This window comes from Hypomesus nipponensis, chromosome 11 (assembly GCF_054491055.1).
Source record: "Hypomesus nipponensis isolate SF chromosome 11, ASM5449105v1, whole genome shotgun sequence".
Classification (NCBI taxonomy): domain Eukaryota; kingdom Metazoa; phylum Chordata; class Actinopteri; order Osmeriformes; family Osmeridae; genus Hypomesus; species Hypomesus nipponensis.
The window spans coordinates 252,195-272,625 of NC_140371.1; the positions used below are offsets into that span (position 1 = coordinate 252,195).

General features: G+C 45.6%; 1 protein-coding gene across 1 annotated transcript in view; it reads right to left on the minus strand.

The window, feature by feature from the left end:
• Positions 1-20,431, minus strand: part of itga9 (integrin, alpha 9) — a 78,906-nt gene that overhangs the window by 19,901 nt on the left and 38,574 nt on the right. The window contains exons 16-18 of the mRNA XM_084710059.1: positions 7,611-7,763; positions 7,055-7,131; positions 6,364-6,511 (exon numbers count right to left, since the gene is read on the minus strand). Of these exons, the coding sequence (XP_084566185.1) occupies positions 6,364-6,511; positions 7,055-7,131; positions 7,611-7,763 (378 nt within the window). The remainder of the gene's footprint in view (positions 1-6,363; positions 6,512-7,054; positions 7,132-7,610; positions 7,764-20,431) is intronic.

The following is a 20,431-nucleotide window of genomic DNA, read 5'->3' on the forward strand; positions in this document are numbered from 1 at the left end:
TGTGAACCAGGAGGGAGAGATGTGAACCAGGAGGGAGAGATGTGAACCAGGAGGGAGAGATGTGAACCAGGAGGGAGAGATGTGAACCAGGAGGGAGAGATGTGAACCAGGAGGGAGAGATGTGAACCAGGAGGAGAGATGTGAACCAGGAGAGATGTGAACCAGGAGAGATGTGAACCAGGAGGAGATGTGAACCAGGAGAGATGTGAACCAGGAGGAGATGTGAACTAAGAGGGAGAGATGTGAACCAGGAGGGCGAGGTGTGAACTAGGAGGGCGAGATGTGAACCAGGAGAGATGTGAACCAGGAGGAGATGTGAACCAGGAGAGATGTGAACCAGGAGGAGATGTGAACTAAGAGGGAGAGATGTGAACCAGGAGAGATGTGAACCAGGAGGAGATGTGAACTAGGAGGAGAGATGTGAACTAGGAGGGAGAGATGTGAACCAGGAGAGATGTGAACCAGGAGGAGATGTGAACTAGGAGGAGAGATGTGAACTAAGAGGGAGAGATGTGAACCAGGAGGGCGAGGTGTGAACTAGGAGAGATGTGAACCAGGAGGAGATGTGAACTAGGAAGAGAGATGTGAACTCGGAGGGAGAGATGTGAACTAGGAGGGAGAGATGTGAACAAGGAGGGAGAGATGTGAACTAAGAGGGAGAGATGTGAACCAGGAGGGCAAGGTGTGAACTAGGAGGAGAGATGTGAACTAGGAGGGCGAGGTGTGAACCAGGAGGGAGAGATGTGAACTAGGAGGGAGAGATGTGAACTAGGAGGGAGAGATGTGAACCAGGAGGGAGAGATGTGAACTAGGAGGAGAGATGTGAACTAGGAGGAGAGAGATGTGAACTAGGAGGGAGAGATGTGAACTAGGAGGAGAGAGATGTGAACCAGGAGGGAGAGATGTGAACTAGGAGGGAGAGATGTGAACCAGGAGGGAGAGATGTGAACTAGGAGGGAGAGATGTGAACTAGGAGGAGAGATGTGAACTAGGAGGAGAGAGATGTGAACTAGGAGGGAGAGATGTGAACTAGGAGGAGAGAGATGTGAACCAGGAGGGAGAGATGTGAACCAGGAGGGAGAGATGTGAACCAGGAGGGAGAGATGTGAACCAGGAGGGAGAGATGTGAACCAGGAGGGAGAAATGTGAATCAGGAGGGAAAGACGTGTGTACAGGTGCGTGTATATATGTGCATGTATGAGTGTGTGTATGTGTGTCTGTGGGTGGGTTTGTGTGTATGTATGTAGGTATGTGTGTGTGCGTATGTGGGTGTATGTGTGTGTGTGTCTGTAGGTTTAAGGTTGACCCTGTAGCATCAACACACCTCCAACCTAACGACCAGCGCCGGGGGAGAACACTGTCTGTCCTCGCTTCCTCGTTTTTATATTCCTCCTTTCCTGTCATTTCTACCGCACCCCTTTCTCAGGTCCTTTAACAACAGGAGCGTTTTCTGGGTTGTCAGGTTTGCTAGGGTTAAAACAACACTCACCCTACCAAAACAATCGAAAACCAGATTCTAGTTACATATCCAGGTCTTTGGTGAAGTTTGTTAAAGCTAGTTGGTCACAAAGTGTATTCCTCTCAGCTCAGTTTTATCAATCTGCAGCAGAACCTAAAACCTCGAACCTGAGACAGACAGATGTTGAGACAGACAGACAGACAGACATACAGGCACCACATTGAAAACACATTCCCTTATCTAATGTTGGGTGCTGGTATTAGGAGAGAAGGAGTTTGGGAGTGTATCTAGTGTTGGGTGTTGGTGTTAGGAGAGAAAGAGTTTGAAGACAGAGGTCTGAATGAAGTGCATGGTTCATGTTCCATGCGTACGTGTGCGTATGTGTGCCACAAGTAGAGATGCTAGCAGACAGGAGAGGAGGAGAGGAGTGAAGGGATGCTAACATACAGACCAGGGGAGGAGAGATGCAAACTGACCAGGAGAGATGCTACCATACAGACCAGGATAGGAGAGATGCAACCATACAGACCAGCAGAGGAGAGATGCTGACATACAGACCAGGATAGGAAAGACGCTACCATACAGACCAGGAGGGAGAGATGCTGACATACAGACCAGGAGAGGAGAGATGCTACCATACAGACCAGGAGGGAGAGATGCTACCATACAGACCAGGAGAGGAGAGATGCTACCATACAGACCAGGAGGGAGAGATGCTGACATACAGACCAGGAGAGGAGAGATGCAACCATACAGACCAGGAGGGAGAGATGCTGACATACAGACCAGGAGAGGAGAGATGCTACCATACAGACCAGGAGGGAGAGATGCTACCATACAGACCAGGAGAGGAGAAATGCTGACATACAGACCAGGGGCCTCATGTATAAAGGATTGTGCAGCTTTCATACCAGAAGATGGCTACGGCCAAAACTCGAAAAGTACCTACGCACAGACATATTCACATTTATAAAACCGGTCGTACACCAAGTCCTGCGCTAGCCTGGCTCTGCCCTCCTACGTACTCCCGCTCAATTTTGATTTTGCTTCTGTACTAGGTCTGGCCATTAGGTACGTAAGTCAGATTTTTCAGGTTGATTTTCAACCGGCCAATCAGCAAACAGAGGGAGTAGCTGAGAACGATGACGTTGATGGTGCGCTAGTTCGTGTTGTAATTCCATTATGGCGGCGGAGAAAGATGCGAGCAAAGCCACATTCGGTCCGTTGCGGCAACGCTGCCGAATATCCATAAGTAAAAGCCGGAGCAAGAACAAGTTTTGTTGAGATTTATTGGTGGTCATGATGTTGTTCCGGTTTGATTTTCCAGCTACGGCAGCTCTGTTACAGTAGTAGTGAAGGAACTGGCTAAGGCGAACGCTAGCGGTTGGTTATGGCAGATCACAGTGGCTCTAGGCAGATCCAATAGTTTTAAACTTCAATAGAGTACCCGCCTACAAGGAAGTCAACACTTGAAATGTACGAGAGTCTGGTTAGGACCAGGCTAGTCCTGTGCACATTTCCTTTATAAATCACAATCAACATGAGATTGACCGCACGTGAACAAGCCACTGACCCCGCCTTGCCTCCTCCCATAAATGAATATGCAGATGGTCTATAAATGCGCTCCCGAGGTAATTTATTTGTCTAAATTACCTTATTTCTGCCAATAAACGCTGCCCTCGAATAAACGCTGCATCAAAAATGAACATTAAACGCTGCGGCGTTTATTCGAAGAAATACGGTGACTGTGAGATCGAGGTTCTGACAACAGAGGTGGAGGCGAGTAAATGTGTCCTGTTTGGCGGCCTGTCATCAGGTATTAGTGACAAAAGAAAGTGGGCGGAGTGGAAAACTGTCACTATTTGAGCCCTTTCTTGTTTTTAACATGTAGCTCTTTGAGATTTAGCTCAATGTAAAGTGCATTACAAATAAAATCATTATTATTATTTTATTTTATATTTAAATTGTAGTATTCTTAGATTGTTTCGTTCTTAGAAATAGTTTAACTTTTGTACTTTCACTTAATTTAAGATTCGTATATGTGTAGTGTTTTGCACCTCCCTGCCACAGTAAATTATGTGTTTGTATTATATAGGCTACATGGCGAATAAACCGAATTCTGATTCTGATTGTTACAGGGCCATAAATGCTGTGGGTTCAGACAACCGGACCATGACAGAACTTAAGAAGAAATGGTCCGATGCGAAACTTTAAATGAAGAAACGAGTGGTGTCGCATCGTAACAGCATGGCAAGTTTGCGTGACATGCATTTCCTGAGTGATTTTGTCATTCGTTTGACACCCTCAAGTTTAACAGAAGTTATTAAGTGGTGCCGGATTAAACAGAAGGCTTCTAGAAATCTAGTATCTAGAAATACGGAAAGGTGCGCAGGACCTGGTGTACAACCGGTTTTATACATGTGAATATTTCTGTGCGTGGGTACTTTGAATTTTGGCCGTACGCCATCTCATGGTGTGAAAGCTGCGCAATCCTTTATACATGAGGCCCCAGGAGAGGAGAGATGTTACCATACAGACCAGGAGAGGAGAGATGCTGATATACAGACCAGGAGAGGAGAAATGCTACCATAAAGACCAGGGGTCTCATTTATAAAACTGTGCGTAGGATTCTTACTAAAAGTGTATGTACGCCCAAAAGCCTAAAATGGCGTACACACACAAAAATTCAGATTTATAAAACCGTGCGTACGCACACCTGTACGCAATGTTCCCTTCATAAATCACAGATTACCCACAAATGTGCGTACGTGAATCAGCATTGTACCCCGTCCTGAACACGCCCATTCTTAACCATATATAGTCAATGCAAAGCACCTCATGAATGCTAATCTAGTTTCTCATGACCCTGGCATGCGATTGTTCTTCACGGTGAATCATGACGACCAAAAAAACAAAAAAGCGAAAGTTCTCAGACACTGTTAGCCTATTGGTGGAGGGCCGAAAACCACATTAGTCACCATATTGGAGGCACTCCGCATCAGAACAAAGCACAGGCACTGAAGTATTTACCAAACGTCGTCCAGGAAAATGGTTAATTATTGCTATGTTTCAGGTTGTACCAATAGGACAGATCAAGAAAAACTGTTGGAATATTATCGACTTCCAAAAGTTATTAAAAACCAAGACGAGGAATGCCAGAGATTATCAAAGGAAAGGAGGCGCTTGTGGTTGGCAATGCTCAACCAAGATCTACGAGGGAAAAAACACGATTGAGAGTCACTTGCCTACACCTTGAGTATCGTAATGATATCATACAGTTAAGGTTAGGTTGGTTACAGACATTACTGCATTACTTACTTTGGACTTCACAACACAACAGACGTTGATAACTTGGTACTGCGTCTCCCTCACCCACCCACACACCATCTGGTTAAAGGCCTCCAAACCTTTGTAGGATTTAAGGTCTTCCGCTGTGTATGGGCTCGGCGAGAAAACCAGGTAGTTGACTATATTGGGATATGCAACTGAAGGAAGAATCACCGGGTCGTCACGGATCCAAGAAGAGGGAGCTACAGGGATCTGCACCACCAATAAATCATAATTTCTCAAAATATTGCGCCTTTTCTTGTGGTCCAAGTCCTTCCTTATATTCTTTTGCATCTTGGATGCGTTTTGATGAGCTTTTCGGTTGTTTGGACATGGCTACATTCAAGTATCCAAAGCGCACAAACCTCCATTGTACTCTTTTCAGTTATTTACACTGAGTGCCTCCACAATGGCCGCGCATCCGGATTACCGACGAGAACGTGACGTCGGTGAAAACCCTCTATATATTTAGTTAGGCTATACACTGTATTCTGCAGTTATTTAATGGTAGGATATGTGATGTTATCTGCATTCCATGCAGTCGGGCATTTCCCCCTCCTGCACAGTGGACAATATGATGGTGAGACAGCGCTGACTTTTGATTAAAAATTTGAGTTGATTGTACAAGGTGTTTATGGAACAATTATCACTCAGCACAAACTCAAATAATACTGCTGGATTAAATCTTCATGATAATCATGAACTCAAGTGAAAAAAACGAGTGTGAGGAAAACAAAATATAAAAATAGCTATTACGAGTTATCGTTCTTCCCACATTTACTTCAGGGTCAGAGTTTGCGTGGAGGACCGCACATTCTCCAGTCAAGTTTGTTTTTTATAAATCACAACCTTTGCGTGGAAAGTGGCGTATACACATTTTCAGCCCGGTTTTGTGCGTACGCAAGCATTATAAATAAGACCCCAGGAGAGGGTTAGGGTTAGGGTTTCCACGCAAAGGTTGTGATTAACTAAATACATTTCTTTAATACTGTGCATATGTTATATGTCAAAAACTGGAAATACAGTCGTTAAGCTCCCGCGCAATCGCTACACTCCACGTCCTCGTTATCAGTCCAGACTTTAATATATTACTGTTCATAACAAAATGCTTTTGTTTTCAAGTTGTATCTCGACTCGCTGTATCTGCCACAGTTGACGCCACTCGCAGAGTTTTTTTAAATTGGTGATCTACCGGCCACCAAATGTTTTAGTTTTTGGGCTCCACCAATAGGCTAACAGTGTCATGCACTATGATTCATCGTAAAGAACAATCGTATGCCAGGGTCATGATGAGATACTAGATTAGCATTCATGAGGTGCTTTGCATTGACTATTTATGGTTAAAAATGGGCGTGTTCAAGGCGGGGTACAATGCTGATTCACGTACTCACACGTAATTTGTGATTTATAAAGGGAACATTGCGTACAGGTGTGCGTACGCACAATTTTATAAATCTGAATTTTTGTGTGCGTACGCCATTTTAGGCTTTTGGGCGTACGTACACTCTTAGTAAGAATCCTACGCACAGTTTTATAAATGAGACCCCAGGAGAGGAGAAGAGATGTAGTTAACTGACCTTCTGCCAGTAGTTTATGTAGAAGACTTCTGAAGAGAAGTTGAGGTAGATGTTGGTGTCGTAGGCGTCGTCTCCTGCGTTGGAGATGGTCAGGTTCAGAGAAACGTACCTCACTCCTCCCAGAGCCAGGTAGGGTTTACTGTGGAGCCTGGATGGAGGAGGTGCAGGGAGGATAGGGGAAGGTTGAGGTGGAGGAAGCAGGGGAAAGAGAGGGGGAGAGGTCAGATGTAGCACTAGAGACTACTCAACATATCTGCTACATCTACTTCATACATATTCTACATTATCTGTTGAACTAGTTGCGACAGTACAGTATGAATCATTAATAATTATATAATAATAATTAATCAAATAATCATTTATTTGGAAGTATCTAGTTACGTGAATAGCCTTCATTCATTCTTTTTACAGTTCTTCTGTTCCAGAGGGGAACAGTGAGAACACTGCTATTTTACTGCTTGTCAAACTGGGCGCTTTTGTTTCCAAATGTTCACTCTGCAAGACACACCCAAACACACACACAACATAGCTGTAGATGGAAAACACAGGCTGGCAGCCAAGCACGTCACACAACCAAACCCCCTCTGCACAGCTATGATGTAACTTCCTCTGAGGAAGGTCTGAGGCCAGGAGAGAGAGAGGAGTCTTGGCTGGAAGAATAGAGGATCAAGAATCTAAAGTAGGTTTTTACCCAGAGAGCAGCAATTTTCCATGCATCCCCAGGTCAGCAGCACAGTCTTCAGACACACAGTTCTTCTCAAACCATGTCTAGAGGGGAGAGAAAGAGAAGGAGAGAGGTTAAGAGAAAAGGAGCAAAGGGGGAGAGAGATGGAGTGAAAGGGAGAGAGTTTTAAGAGAGAAAGAGAGACAACATTTAGAGAGAAAGATCCTTTAAACAGGGTTAGGGTTACAGTGACAGGGTTAGGGTCGCAGTGAGAGGGTTAGGGTCACAGTGACAGGGTTAGGGTCAGAGGATGGTCCTAACCCTGACGGGGTAACAGTGACAGGGAGCTGTGTTGTCACAAGCTGTGTCTGAAAACGCTAACTCGTTCACTCATTCACTGTCCCCTCTCGTTCACTCATTCACTGTCCCCTCTCGTTCACTCATTCACTGTCTACTCTAGTTCACTCAATCACTGTCCCCTTTATAGTGAACTCCCTTCATTCATTCTTAACCCTCTCCCTCCTTCATCCTTCCATCCATCCTTCCCTCCATCCCTCATGTCAGCTTAGAGCCAGGATCTCACCTTGTTGTGTGCTGCCATCTTGTCTCCCTTCCTCCAGCGCAGGACAGGGGTCAGGGCTGGGAGGTCGGGGTTAGGGTCGGGGTCAAGCATGTGTGGGCCCAGACGGTACGCCACCTCAAAGCTGATGGCCGTGAACACATCCTTCACATCCTTCTGCAGACACACACACACACAGTGTTTATACGTTTAACGTCCATTCTTGCAAATACCAGCTGACATTTCTTTTGTTGGATTAAGGAGTTTCATTTCTCTTAAAGTACCTCATTTAAGCTTTGTCTTTAAAGATGCTGTAAAGTGGAATTGAAAATTAGTTTCATCAGTTCATCACACCATGTTGTTAAATACCCATCCAAATTCGAATGAAAAGACTGGGGGGCGTGTCGTCTGAAGGAGCTGAAGCTCCGCCCCCTCTAATTTATTGAATTTAGCAACAACAGCAACACTAGCTAAATCAATTGCAGATATCAGAACAGACCTACCTACCTGTCTCTGAAGGCCTCATTTATCAAGGCCTTTGTGCCTGTTTCCAGGCATTAATTGTTCACAAAGACTGACTTAACCGATTCAGGATATTTACAAACAGGGTGCACTTGGGTAAAATCACAGATTGCCTGCCACATGAGCAAGAACAGGCAAGTTTCACTTTCAATATGCGTTTGAGGGAGGGTCATGGGGAAAGTGGGAGTTCCAACCAAAAAGGTGGGAAGATACGTGTTAAGTGCCAAATTATATATTCTGCGGTATTTACAAAGACTTCCAGTAAGAGCATGCCTCTATTCTGCGGGGGAAATTCTCCGCCTCTTAAGAGCAGGTGTAAACCAGGAGTGCGTTTTCCTGTGTGTACAAATGTACCTTATTCAACGGCAGCAGTGATCCGAGCAAGGCGAAGACATAAGCCAATTTTTTTCCGAGGGGATTGGATGTTCTTCATGTTCGTATGCTACATGTTTTGGTTACCCACAATGTTTTGGGGGCTATCTCGTTGTTTATGATCATTGACCAATGCATTTTTGTAAAGCTCTCTCTTGGAAGTCTGCTAAATGATTACATGTAAATGATCTGCCCTGTATAATGTTCAGGTTTGCTGTTACATCATGCATGTCGCTAAATTTAAGCTTGCGTTTTCTTTTTTCCGTAGGAAGATCCATGACCGATACATGTGGGCCCATTGTTGGCTCTTTTAGAGGCTCGCAAATTACGCTAATGGGCGGAGTATGCGCTAATTGCCTGATGGGTGTCAGGTTTGATAAGTACTAAGCAAAATGAGGAAGCATAGTGGGCCCTATTACCGAACTCGCAAAAACAGACGCAGCGTAAACTGCGCCATTGTTAGTAAATGAGGCCTGGGTGTTTTATGTGTTAGGGCAAGTAGTGTCCATCGTTGTACACTGTTTTTTGGACCGTTTGCCATCCATTTTGCAGTGTGCCATCCGGGTACTTTCAGTGCACTGAATTCTGCTGGTTTTGTGAGTGAAGCGCCCTAAGCACTGAAAGTCAGTGCTCGAAGTGCACAAGTGCGCGGTAGTAGACACAGCTTTTGTCTTTGTATCGTACCAGCTGAGTAACAGAATGTAACCGCCTGTGATCTGACGTAGATAGGTCGTTGTAACGAATATGGGTTGGGTTTTTGACCCGCCTATACAAAACCTGCTGAAAACGGGAGAAAAACAGTTCAACGGTCTAAATCCACATTTCAGTGCATTTTTGTGCTTTGTACATGCTTTCAGGAACTCATTGCACACGTATATAATGTACTGAGAAGCAAATCATGGAATTAGCTTTCCAACATCTTTACATTTTAACCCTTGTGCTGCCTTCGGGTCACATGACCAAAAGGTTCATAACGAACCATCGTTGTGTTTACCCAATTTTACCCTATACAAAAGCAAATAAAAATAATTTTCTTTTCACCTTCGCAATGTGGGGGGGTCTGAGACAGCCCAACGATTAAAAGAAAATGCTTCATTTTGTTTTTGTATGCGGTAAAGTTGTTGCAAACAACGGTGGGTCACAATGACTGATGGGTCACAATGACCCGAGGAGAACACAAGGGTTAAGTAGATGTTTCTTGTTTTATATTATATTGTATCTATGTTCTTTTGCTGATGAAAAGTGAGGTGAAATTCAGTTTAACATGAAACATTAACTTAAGTGTGGAAGTCCAACTTTACATCCACATTGTATTCATTTAGCTGATGCTTGCATCAATAGCAATGTACAGTACATGGTGTTGGGTGGCAGAGGAAGTGAGTGACCGTGGTACAACATGATCTTAAATACAACATGCACAGCAGGGACAAATTTGGAGGTATCCCATAAGTTATGTACTGGTAAGTGTTGCTTTCAGTGCCCTTAGGCAAAGCAGAGAGTATTTGGTCCAGGTTAACAGTAGAACAACAATAAGCCAGGGCATTCTTCTGATCCTAGATCCTAGCTTCAGCTAACTCTCCCCTCCCAGCTAACGTTCCCCTCCCCTCCCAGCTAACCTTCCCCTCCCCTCCCAGCTAACCTTCCCCTCCCAGCTAACCTTCCCCTCCCAGCTAACCTTCCCCTCCCCTCCCAGCTAACCTTCCCCTCCCCTCCCAGCTAACCTTCCCCTCCCCTCCCAGCTAACCTTCTCCTCTCCCATGAGCTTCTGTGCTTGTGTTTGATGGTTTCACAAGATAAGCCAAGTAGGGAAGCCCATATCGCTGTAGGTTGGCTGGAACAGGACTGATGGAACATATTGGCTGTAAAAGTAGCCTGCCACTAAAAAACGTAGAAACTGTCTGTGTTGCTAAACAACTGCCAGATGGCGTCATTAGCTATACAACATGTTAATAGAAGACTTAGAAAACTTACAATACTTACAGTAACGTATGCACACACTTACACACACAGACACACACTCAGCCATGTGTCTCTGCCCACTTAAAGTCTGCCAACATGAAGCCAAACCCCAAATGTAAACATGCGGGTCTTTCCTGTGGTCACTGGGCCTCCTGCTCCTTTAATCTCATTCTGTCTGTCTCTCACTCTGTCTGTCTCTCACTCTGTCTCTCACTCTGTCTGTCTCTCACTCTGTTTGTCTCTCACTCTGTGTCTCGCTCTGTCTGTCTCTCACTCTGTTTGTCTCTCACTCTGTCTCTCACTCTGTTTGACTCTCACTGTCTCTCATTCTGTTTGTCTCTCACTCTGTCTGTCTCTCACTCTGTCTGTCTCTCATTCTGTCTCTCACTCTGTCTGTCTCTCACTCTGTTTGTCTCTCTGTCTCTCGCTCTGTCTCACTCTGCCTCTGTCTCTCATTCTGTCTCTGTCTCACTCTGTCTGTCTCTCACCCTGTCTGTCTCTCCCTCTGTCTCTCACTCTGCCTCTGTCTCTCACTCTGCCTGTCTCTCACTCTGTCTCTGTCTCTTACTCTGTCTGTCTCTCACTCTGGGCCTCATGTACGTACATTCTCAAACGTAGTGTTATTAGTGCCATGGCCAACCCGCAGATTGTGCACACTGTGATACTTCAGTTTACGTCGTATTTACGAAACCAGTAGGTGCTCAGTTGGTAACCCGCGACGTTACTTCTGGCAACGTCGTGGCAACGTCGTGGCAACGTTGTGGCAACGTCGTAGCAATGTTATAAAGGGAATGTTGCCAGTTTGTCCCATGGACAACGTTGCCACGACGTCGTGCCTTGGTCGGCTGGTTACGTTATTTTTATACCTGTGGGCAATGTTGCCGCAATGTCGTACCTTGGTCGGCTGGTTACGTTATTTTTAGACCTGTGGGCAACGTTGCCGCGATGTCGTACCTTGGTCGGCTGGTTACGTTATTTTTAGACCCTTGGGCAACGTTGCCGCAATGTCGTACCTTGGTCGGCTGGTTACGTTATTTTTTGGTCCCATGGACAACGTTGCCGCGACGTCGTACCTTGGTCGGCTGGTAACGTCATTTTTAGGTCCGTGGGCAACGTTGCCACGATGTCGTACCTTGGTCGGTTGGATACTTTCATTTTGGTACCATGGGTTAAGTTGCCGTTAAGTCGCTCTTTGCTCGCAGGACAACGGATCTCGAGTGCAGTGGTTTATCAGGGAGAGATCACACTGGACTGCTCTCAGTTCTGACACTTTTGTAATGTAGCCATAGTCTACATGAATTTCAATCACACAATATTAAATGTTGCACCCAGCACGTATAAATGTAGACAATGTATGTAATTCATGTGCAGCTCAGCCCCAGCATGGTCATCAATTTTCTCATATGCAGGAACATAGCTTTAATAAATAAAAGACTGAATTTGGAATATCATTCTGATATTCTTAGCCTTAGGCCTATATTAAAATGTAAGTATTTCATTCTTTACATGTACAAAAGCAATCAATGTGTGATGTGTAACATGATTAAGCAAACATTCTTTGTCCAGCACACCAAAGCTGTATGACACACAATGCAAATTTGAGCTGCAATAATTTTGTAATACAAAATTGTTAAATGTGACCAAAAGGCAAGCGATTCCTAAGTTTCATTTCCAAAGACAAGTCATCACAGAATATTACAATTCTTCCTTAGCAAACCTAGGTTTGCTCAGTCTGAACGCATGGATTTCAACTGGAAATTAGCTACTTCAAAGGTGAGTTTCTTTACAGAAATAGATTTAAATATATAAACATATTTTCTGAAATTGGATGGAGCATGCTATTACGTATAGGTTTGAAATTTAGGCTATTTAGCCTGGTTATCTGTTTCAGATTCACATTGTTTACGTTAGGATTTCGCTAGCTACTAGTAGTAAAGCTAGTATAATGTACAATAGAGGTAAGGCTAAACCCTCCAGAAAGTTATGTTTAGATACTGAAAATACATACATACATCAAAGTTTAGCGTCTCACAAATCACCCACAAAAGAATCGTTAAAAATAAACGTTCAGAACTGTTAGAAAAAACCTTGTCGGAAAATAGTTTTAGTTTATTTTTTAATAGTTTATTTAGGATTTTCAAAGACTGGAGCTAGCGAGTGGCTGGTCATGTTTTGATCAGTTGGTCATGGCAATGCACAGCAATGGCGTCTATAAAAGTATCATGTCACTTATTCTTCCAATTTGTACATGACATCTGTTTTTGGATACGTTTATTCGTTTTAACCAGACATCCAGCCATCAAGTCATATTACGAGCCAGACATCCAGCCATCAAGTCACATTACTAGCCAGACATCCAGCTATCAAGTCACATTACTAGCCAGATATCCAGCCATGTAGTCACATTACTAGCCAGACATCCAGCCAATAAGTCACATTACTAGCCAGACATCCAACCATCAAGTCACATTACGAGCCAGACATCCAGCCATCAAGTCACATTACGAGCCAGACATCCAGCCATCAAGTCACATTACTAGCCAGACATCCAGCCACAAGTCACATTACTGGCCAGACATCCAGCCATCAAGTCACATTACTAGCCAGACATCCAGCCACAAGTCACATTACTAGCCAGACATCCAGCCATCAAGTCACATTACTAGCCAGACATCCAGCCATCAAGTCACATTACTAGCCAGACATCCAGCCATCAAGTCACATTACTGGCCAGACATCCAGCCATCAAGTCACATTACTAGCCAGACATCCAGCCATCAAGTCACATTACTAGCCAGACATCCAGACATCCAGCCATCAAGTCACATTACTAGCCAGACATCCAGCCATCAAGTCACATTACTAGCCAGACATCCAGACATCCAGCCATCAAGTCACATTACTAGCCAGACATCCAGCCATCAAGTCACATTACTATCCAGACATCCAGCCATCAAGTCACATTACGAGCCAGACATCCAGCCATCAAGTCACATTACTAGCCAGACATCCAGACATCAAGTCACATTACTAGCCAGACATCCAGCCATCAAGTCACATTACTAGCCAGACATCCAGCCATCAAGTCACATTACTAGCCACACATCCAGCCATCCAGCCATCCAGCCATCAAGTCGCATTACTAGCCAGACATCCAGCCATCAAGTCACATTACTAGCCAGACATCCAGACATCCAGCCATCAAGTCACATTACTAGCCACACATCCAGCCATCAAGTCACATTACGAGCCAGACATCCAGCCATCAAGTCACATTACTAGCCAGACATCCAGCCACAAGTCACATTACTAGCCAGACATCCAGACATCAAGTCACATTACTAGCCAGACATCCAGCCATCAAGTCACATTACTAGCCAGACATCCAGCCATCAAGTCACATTACTAGCCAGACATCCAGCCATCAAGTCACATTACTAGCCAGACATCCAGCCATCAAGTCACATTACTATCCAGACATCCAGCCATCAAGTCACATTACGAGCCAGACATCCAGCCATCAAGTCACATTACTAGCCAGACATCCAGACATCAAGTCACATTACTAGCCAGACATCCAGCCATCAAGTCACATTACTAGCCAGACATCCAGACATCCAGCCATCAAGTCACATTACTAGCCAGACATCCATCCATCAAGTCACATTACTAGCCAGACATCCAGCCACAAGTCACATGACTAGCCAGACATCCAGCCATCAAGTCACATTAATAGCCAGACATCCGGCCAACAAGTCATATTACTAGCCAGTCTAACCCTAACCCTAACAAGTCATATTTCCCTAAACTTGACTTCCAATTCAAGCTAAAAGCCTCAGTTTGTAACCTCCCAGCCCCAGCCCCAGCTACTATACACTTAAACCTTGCAGTCTCAGCTTAGTTCCCAGTCTCCAGTCCAGCTGTTTTCTGTTCTTAAGGCCATGTTAGTAGAGGGACACAGATAACATTGTTCTTCCAAAACATAAATTGTAGTCTGTGTGTGTGTGTGCTTGTGTTCTATCCTACTTGAGAATGAGCTGAGTCATTTGTAATTGTATTAAACATGTGCTTGGTCTGGAGGGTTGTGTGTGTGGTGAACTAAGTGTATGTGAGTGTGGGGTGTAGAACAGAATGTCTGTGAGAGAGACCATGTCACCTCCTTCCCAAACACAGGGCCTTTTCAGGCTGCTCAGCTGAGACACTATTGACTGGAGAATTATCCCTCCCTCCCTGCTTTATCTCCTAAGGAAGAGGAGAGGGGAGGAGGGGCTGGGCGGCAAAGAAAAGGGGGAGATGGAGAGAAGGGGGGAGAGAATGGTTATGGGAAAGGAGGAGGGGGGAGGAAGGGGGAGGAGAGGAGAAGAAGGGAGGAGAGGAGGAAAGGGGAGGGGAGGGAGGACAGGGGTGGAGGACGATTGGGGAGAAGGAGGGAGATGGAAAAGGGAGGATGTCGGAGGCAGGAGGTGGATGGGGGAGTAGGACGGATGGAGGATGGGGAAGGAGGGGGGAAAGGAAAGACAGGATGGGGGAGGAAGGATTCTGCTAGATCTCCTTGTAAGGGCCTGAGTGTCTCAGCATCAGGGTCAGGGTTAAATGATATCAGGGTGAACTCCATCTCAATCAACAGTCAAAGAGTCGAGAAATACAAGAAATACAAGGGGAGAGTGGGGGAGGACAGGAGGGAAGAGGGGGAGAAGAGCAGAGGAGAAAGGGGGACTATGAGAGGCCATCTAGGGAGAAACTACTGAAACACTTGCTCATACACATGCACTCATCAGTTGTTCTTTTGGGAGAGAGAGAAGGGAGAAAAGAGAGCCGCATGACAGTGTGGCCATAGAGAAATTCATCACAATGTTTACATCCAAGTTTACACCTTCAGACCTGCAAAAGGGTGGATGTGTAACCAAGCAGTAACTAACCTCTGCTGACTCCTCCCCTGCTGACTCCTCCTCCCCCCACTGACTCCTCCTCCCTTGCTGGCTCCTCCCCATATGCCCCCCCCCCTTCTTGTGAGCTCCTCCCCCCACTGACTCCTCCCCCTGCTGGCTCCTCCCTCCTTGCATGCTCCTCCCCTTACTAGCCCCTGACACAATAAGCTCTGTGACAGAATCAACTCCCTGACAGAGGGCCCTAAAAAAGTCCTAAACAAATCTGGAGGTCCAAAAAAAACGTATTTAGAGCAGAGCCTTTTAAGGTAAAGGCTTGATGGGTGAGAGATGGAGAGAGGGATGGAGGGAGGGAGAGATCAGCAAGTTCTAAATCTAAAGCTTGAAACTTCACTTCACACTAACAAAGACAGCTGGGAGCCTTAGATAGATCCACACGCACAACGTATCGTACTGTACCATGAGATCACAGCCACAGTTCGTCTTGCCTCACTGCTTAAACAAGGAGACAGCTGACTGTGTAAACTCTGACCTGTCTGAGGAAAGGTATTAATAGAATTGGCATTGTAAACTTTATTCCCAGCCAAATTCAGCCCTGCCCGGCCCAGCCCAACCCAGCCCAGCCCGGTCCAACCCAGCCTGGCCCAGCCCGGCCCGGCCCAACCCAACACAACCCAGCCCAGCCCAGTCCAACCCAGCCTGTCCCAGGCTGGCCCAGCCCGTCCCAACCCGGCCCAACCCGGCCCAGCCCAGCCCAGCCCGTCCCAACCCAGCCCAGCCCAACCCAGCCCAGCCCAGCCCAGCCCAACCCAACCCGGCCCAACCCAGCTCGGCCCAGCCCAACCCAACCCAGCCCGGCCCGGCCCAACCCAACCCAGCCCGTCCCAGCCTGAACATAAACAGGAATTGTTTGAGTCCCAGTTGAACATCTGATTGGAGGAAGACGTTATTCTTAAAGGGCCTGAGGCATTTTGGGGCTGAAAGATTAGTTTGTGTTTCTTATTGGCAAGGTGATTCACTCTGGATCCAACAACTGTCTGCAGAGGTGTGGAGCATAGATGGTGTTGGACATGTCTGTTTGTGTGCCTGCATGTGTGTAAGTGTGCATATGAATGTGTGGCATCAGTCTATCCTATTTGGACAGTAGATGCTTCCTGTCCTTGGTGTGGTCAGTAGACCTGGGGAACTGGGCCGACACACACACACATGCATCCTGTCCTTGGTGTAGTCAGTAGACCTGGGGAACTGGGCCGACACACACACACATGCATCCTGTCCTTGGTGTGGTGGTGGAACCTGAGGCTGTTATCCCTGCTCCCAGATAACACATTTACACACAGATGAGCCAGGCTCTGCTACAGAAGTAGCCATGCACTAAAGAGTGTGTTGGCTCCAGGAAGAGGCACCGCGCTCATGAACAGGAAACATAATATCTCTCTGAGGCTGTAATAGCTGCAGTTACACTTCCACAAACAATTGAGGGACAGTGTGGAGATAAGAAAAAGGGGGAGGAGGAAGGGGGGAGGAAAGGAGAGGGGGGAAGGAGTGAGTGGGAGAAAGTCTGAACAAGATAAAAGAAAGAGGGAGAGGGGGGTAGAAAGATGGGAAGAGATATTTCCTTCCATCCTGGGTTTAGCATGAGTAGCTTGCATGCATAGCTAGCATCTCCCTCTCTCCTGGGTTTAATTTAGCTAGCATCTCCCTCTCTCCTGGGTTTAACATAGCTAGCATCTCCCTCACTCCTGGGTTTAACATAGTTAGCATCTCCCTGTCCTGGGTTTAGCATGTGTAGCTTGCATCTCCCTCTATCTGAGGTTTAATGTAGCTAACATCCAGTGATAGGCAAGCTACTTGGAAAAACCTGTTGTGAGCCTGCATAGCTGCTGCCTGTGACAGCTAATCCTAATGCAAATACTGCTGGTAATGCATCCATTTAGTAGACACTTTTAACCAAAGGGATGTACAGAGGGATTTGAACCTGTGACTTTTCAATCTGCAGTCAAATTCTCCATCACTGAGCTACACCCATCCCACTATTGGATTACTTACTACATATTCACAAGTTCTACTCACACACAGGTGAGTCTAACTCACAACAGGATTCATTCAATGTTTCCATTGTATTCCTGCTACCATGCAGCTCAGCTGTATAAATAGGTGCTGCATCCCTGGTGGAGTTAAATAAAGGCCCGCTGGTCATGATTAGTATGTATTTGCGTGTGCATGTGTGTGTTGTGGTTAACTTCAGTCATAGCCTCGTTGTATCAGCTTTCCTGGCCGGGTTTAATGAACCAAGTGCTGGGGAAACAATGCAGGACAGCAGAATTGTGTGTGAGTGTTCATGTGGTATGTTTGAAACTGTGTGAGTGTGTTGGTGTGTAAGAGTGTGTGTGTGAGAGATAGTGTAAGAGTGTGTGTGACAGAGTTTGTGAAAGTGTGTGTGAGAGAAAGGGTGTGTGTGTGTGTGTGTGACAGAGAGTGTGTGTGTGAGGGGGGACAAAGCGCCCAGTGTGTCAGGCTAGCTTCAGTGGTAAGGACCTGGCTCTCCCTTCCGGCTCTCTGGGGTTCACCCGTAACATGTTTCCCTGCCTGTGTGTACGTGTGTCTGAGTGCGTGCATGTGTGTCAGATAAATTCTTGTGTTCAAATTTTTAAATTACTACTACTAGTACTACCAGTACTACTAGTACTACTACTACTGCTATTTCTGCTACCACTACCACTACTACTATTACTACTATAACTGCTACTACTACTACCACTACTACTACTACCACTACTACCACTACTACTACTATTACTAATACTACTACTACTGCTGCTACTACTATTACAAAATTTACATTTATTCATTTAGCAGACGCTTTTATCCAAAACTACTTCCAAAAGAGAGCTTTACAAAGTGCATAGGTCACTGATAATAACACCAAGATAGTCAAAAACATTGCGAGTAGCCAAAACATGAAGCACATATTGTGAACAACCAAAATAAGTGCCAAAAGGAAGAACCATAACAGCATGTAGTTAAACAAGTTACAATTAAACTACATGAACCACTCACTATAAGTGCAAGTGTACCTGTAGAAAAACAAGCAACAATAAAAACTATATATCACAATGAGTACAAACATTTTAATCAGTTACCACTAACCACAAGAGCAACGAGTCTCTAAGCAAGAGTCATTGTGATCCTTGAGGAAACTAACATTGGGTTAAGCAAACCATTCCTAAGTATCGTTGTACTCCCAGAACAAGTGCGTCTTGAGCCTTTTCTTGAAGGTGGAGAGACAGTCTGTGTCTCTGAAGGAGGTGGGAAGTTGATTCCACCACTGGGGGGCCAGACAGGAGAACAGCATGTGTTGCGACCAGGCGGTCTTGAGCGGTGGGACCACAAGGCGGTTGTCTGAAGAAGACCTTAGTGGCGGGTGGGGGTGTAAGGCTGCAGGAGAGACTTGATGTAGTCGGGTGCAGTCCCGTTCACTGCTCGGAAGGTCAGTTCCAGGGTCTTGAATCTGATACGGGCCATAATGGGTAGCCAGTGGAGAGAGATGAGGAGCAGGGTAACATGGGAGCGTCTGGGTTGATTGTAGACCAGGCGGGCTTCTGCGTACTGAATCCTCTTAAGAGGGCGGGTTACGTATGCTGGGAGACCAGCGAGCAGCGAGTTGCAGTAGTCCAACTTGGAGAGGACAAGTGCTTGGACTAGCAGCTGGGTGGAGTGCTCAGATAGGTATCTCCTGATCTTCCGGATGTTGTAGAGGGTGAATCTACACAACCGGGAGACTGCAGCAATGTGGGCCATGAGGGAGAGCTCTTCATCCATGGTAACCCCAAGATTCCTGGCAGAGGATGAAGGGGTCACCATCGCAGATCCCAGGGTGATTGAGAGATCGTGGGAGATGGAGGGTTCAGCTACTACTACTACTGCTAATACTACTACTACTGCTGCTACTACTACTAATAATACTACTACTACTACTACTACCACTACTACTACCACTACTACTACTACTACTACTACTACTACTACTACTACTACCACTACTACTACTACTACTACTACTACTACCACTACTACTACTACTACTACTACTACTACTACTACTACTACTACTACTACTACCACTACTACTACTACTACTACTACTACTACTACTACCACTACTACTACTACTACTACTACTACTACTACTACTACCACTACTACTACTACTACTACTACTACTACCACTACTACTACTACTACTACTACTACTACTACTACTACCACTACTACTACTACTACTACTACTACTACTAGACATCAGAGACTCTGAGTGTCTCCCCACTTTCAAGGAAATGCTTTTTTCCACAGGTACACCCTTGCACTTTTTTGAGGTTCATGTTCTTAAATTGTTTAATTGTAACTTGTTCAACTACATGCTCTTATGGTTCTTTCCTTTGGGAATCGTTTAGTTTTCACATAGCCTGACTTTGTCATACTCATAATTCTAGTCAGAATATGAGTCTGAAAACTCTCCGTTGGGCTTTGACTACGGGGCGTGTTTCAACCGAACTCGTAAAACAAATGCCTCTAAGCTCAATTGGATAGACCTACAACCAATCAGAGCAACGTAATATGTTGTTTGTTGAAAACGAATTCAACCCAAGGGCTCTTTCGTGACGTTGTTGATTACGTTACTGTTGATCATCTGTCCATCATCGTATAAAGCCCGCCCTGGCAATTTCATGGGTCCGCCCAGATCCTGGTTTTATGTAGTTGTTCCCAATACGGGACCCTCCAGACCCAACTTCCCGACCAAATTTTTTTGTGGGCGGGGAGAAGTTGGGCTGGCAGCCAGGCTAGTTTTCACAGTGTATGCTTCCTGTTTTGGCTACCCGCAATGTTGGCGGGTTTTGTAAAGCTCTCTTTTTGAAGTCGCTTTGGATAAAAGCTACTTTACACTGGCTCTCTGTTACCTTCAGAATTGACTTTAAGGTCCTTTTCCTCACATACAAAGCTCTAAAGTGTAGAGTCTACACGGACAAGGACAAGGACCTAGCTACATTGCTAACTCCCTTGCCAACTACGCACCAGCTAGAACACTGCGATCATCAAATGCAGGCC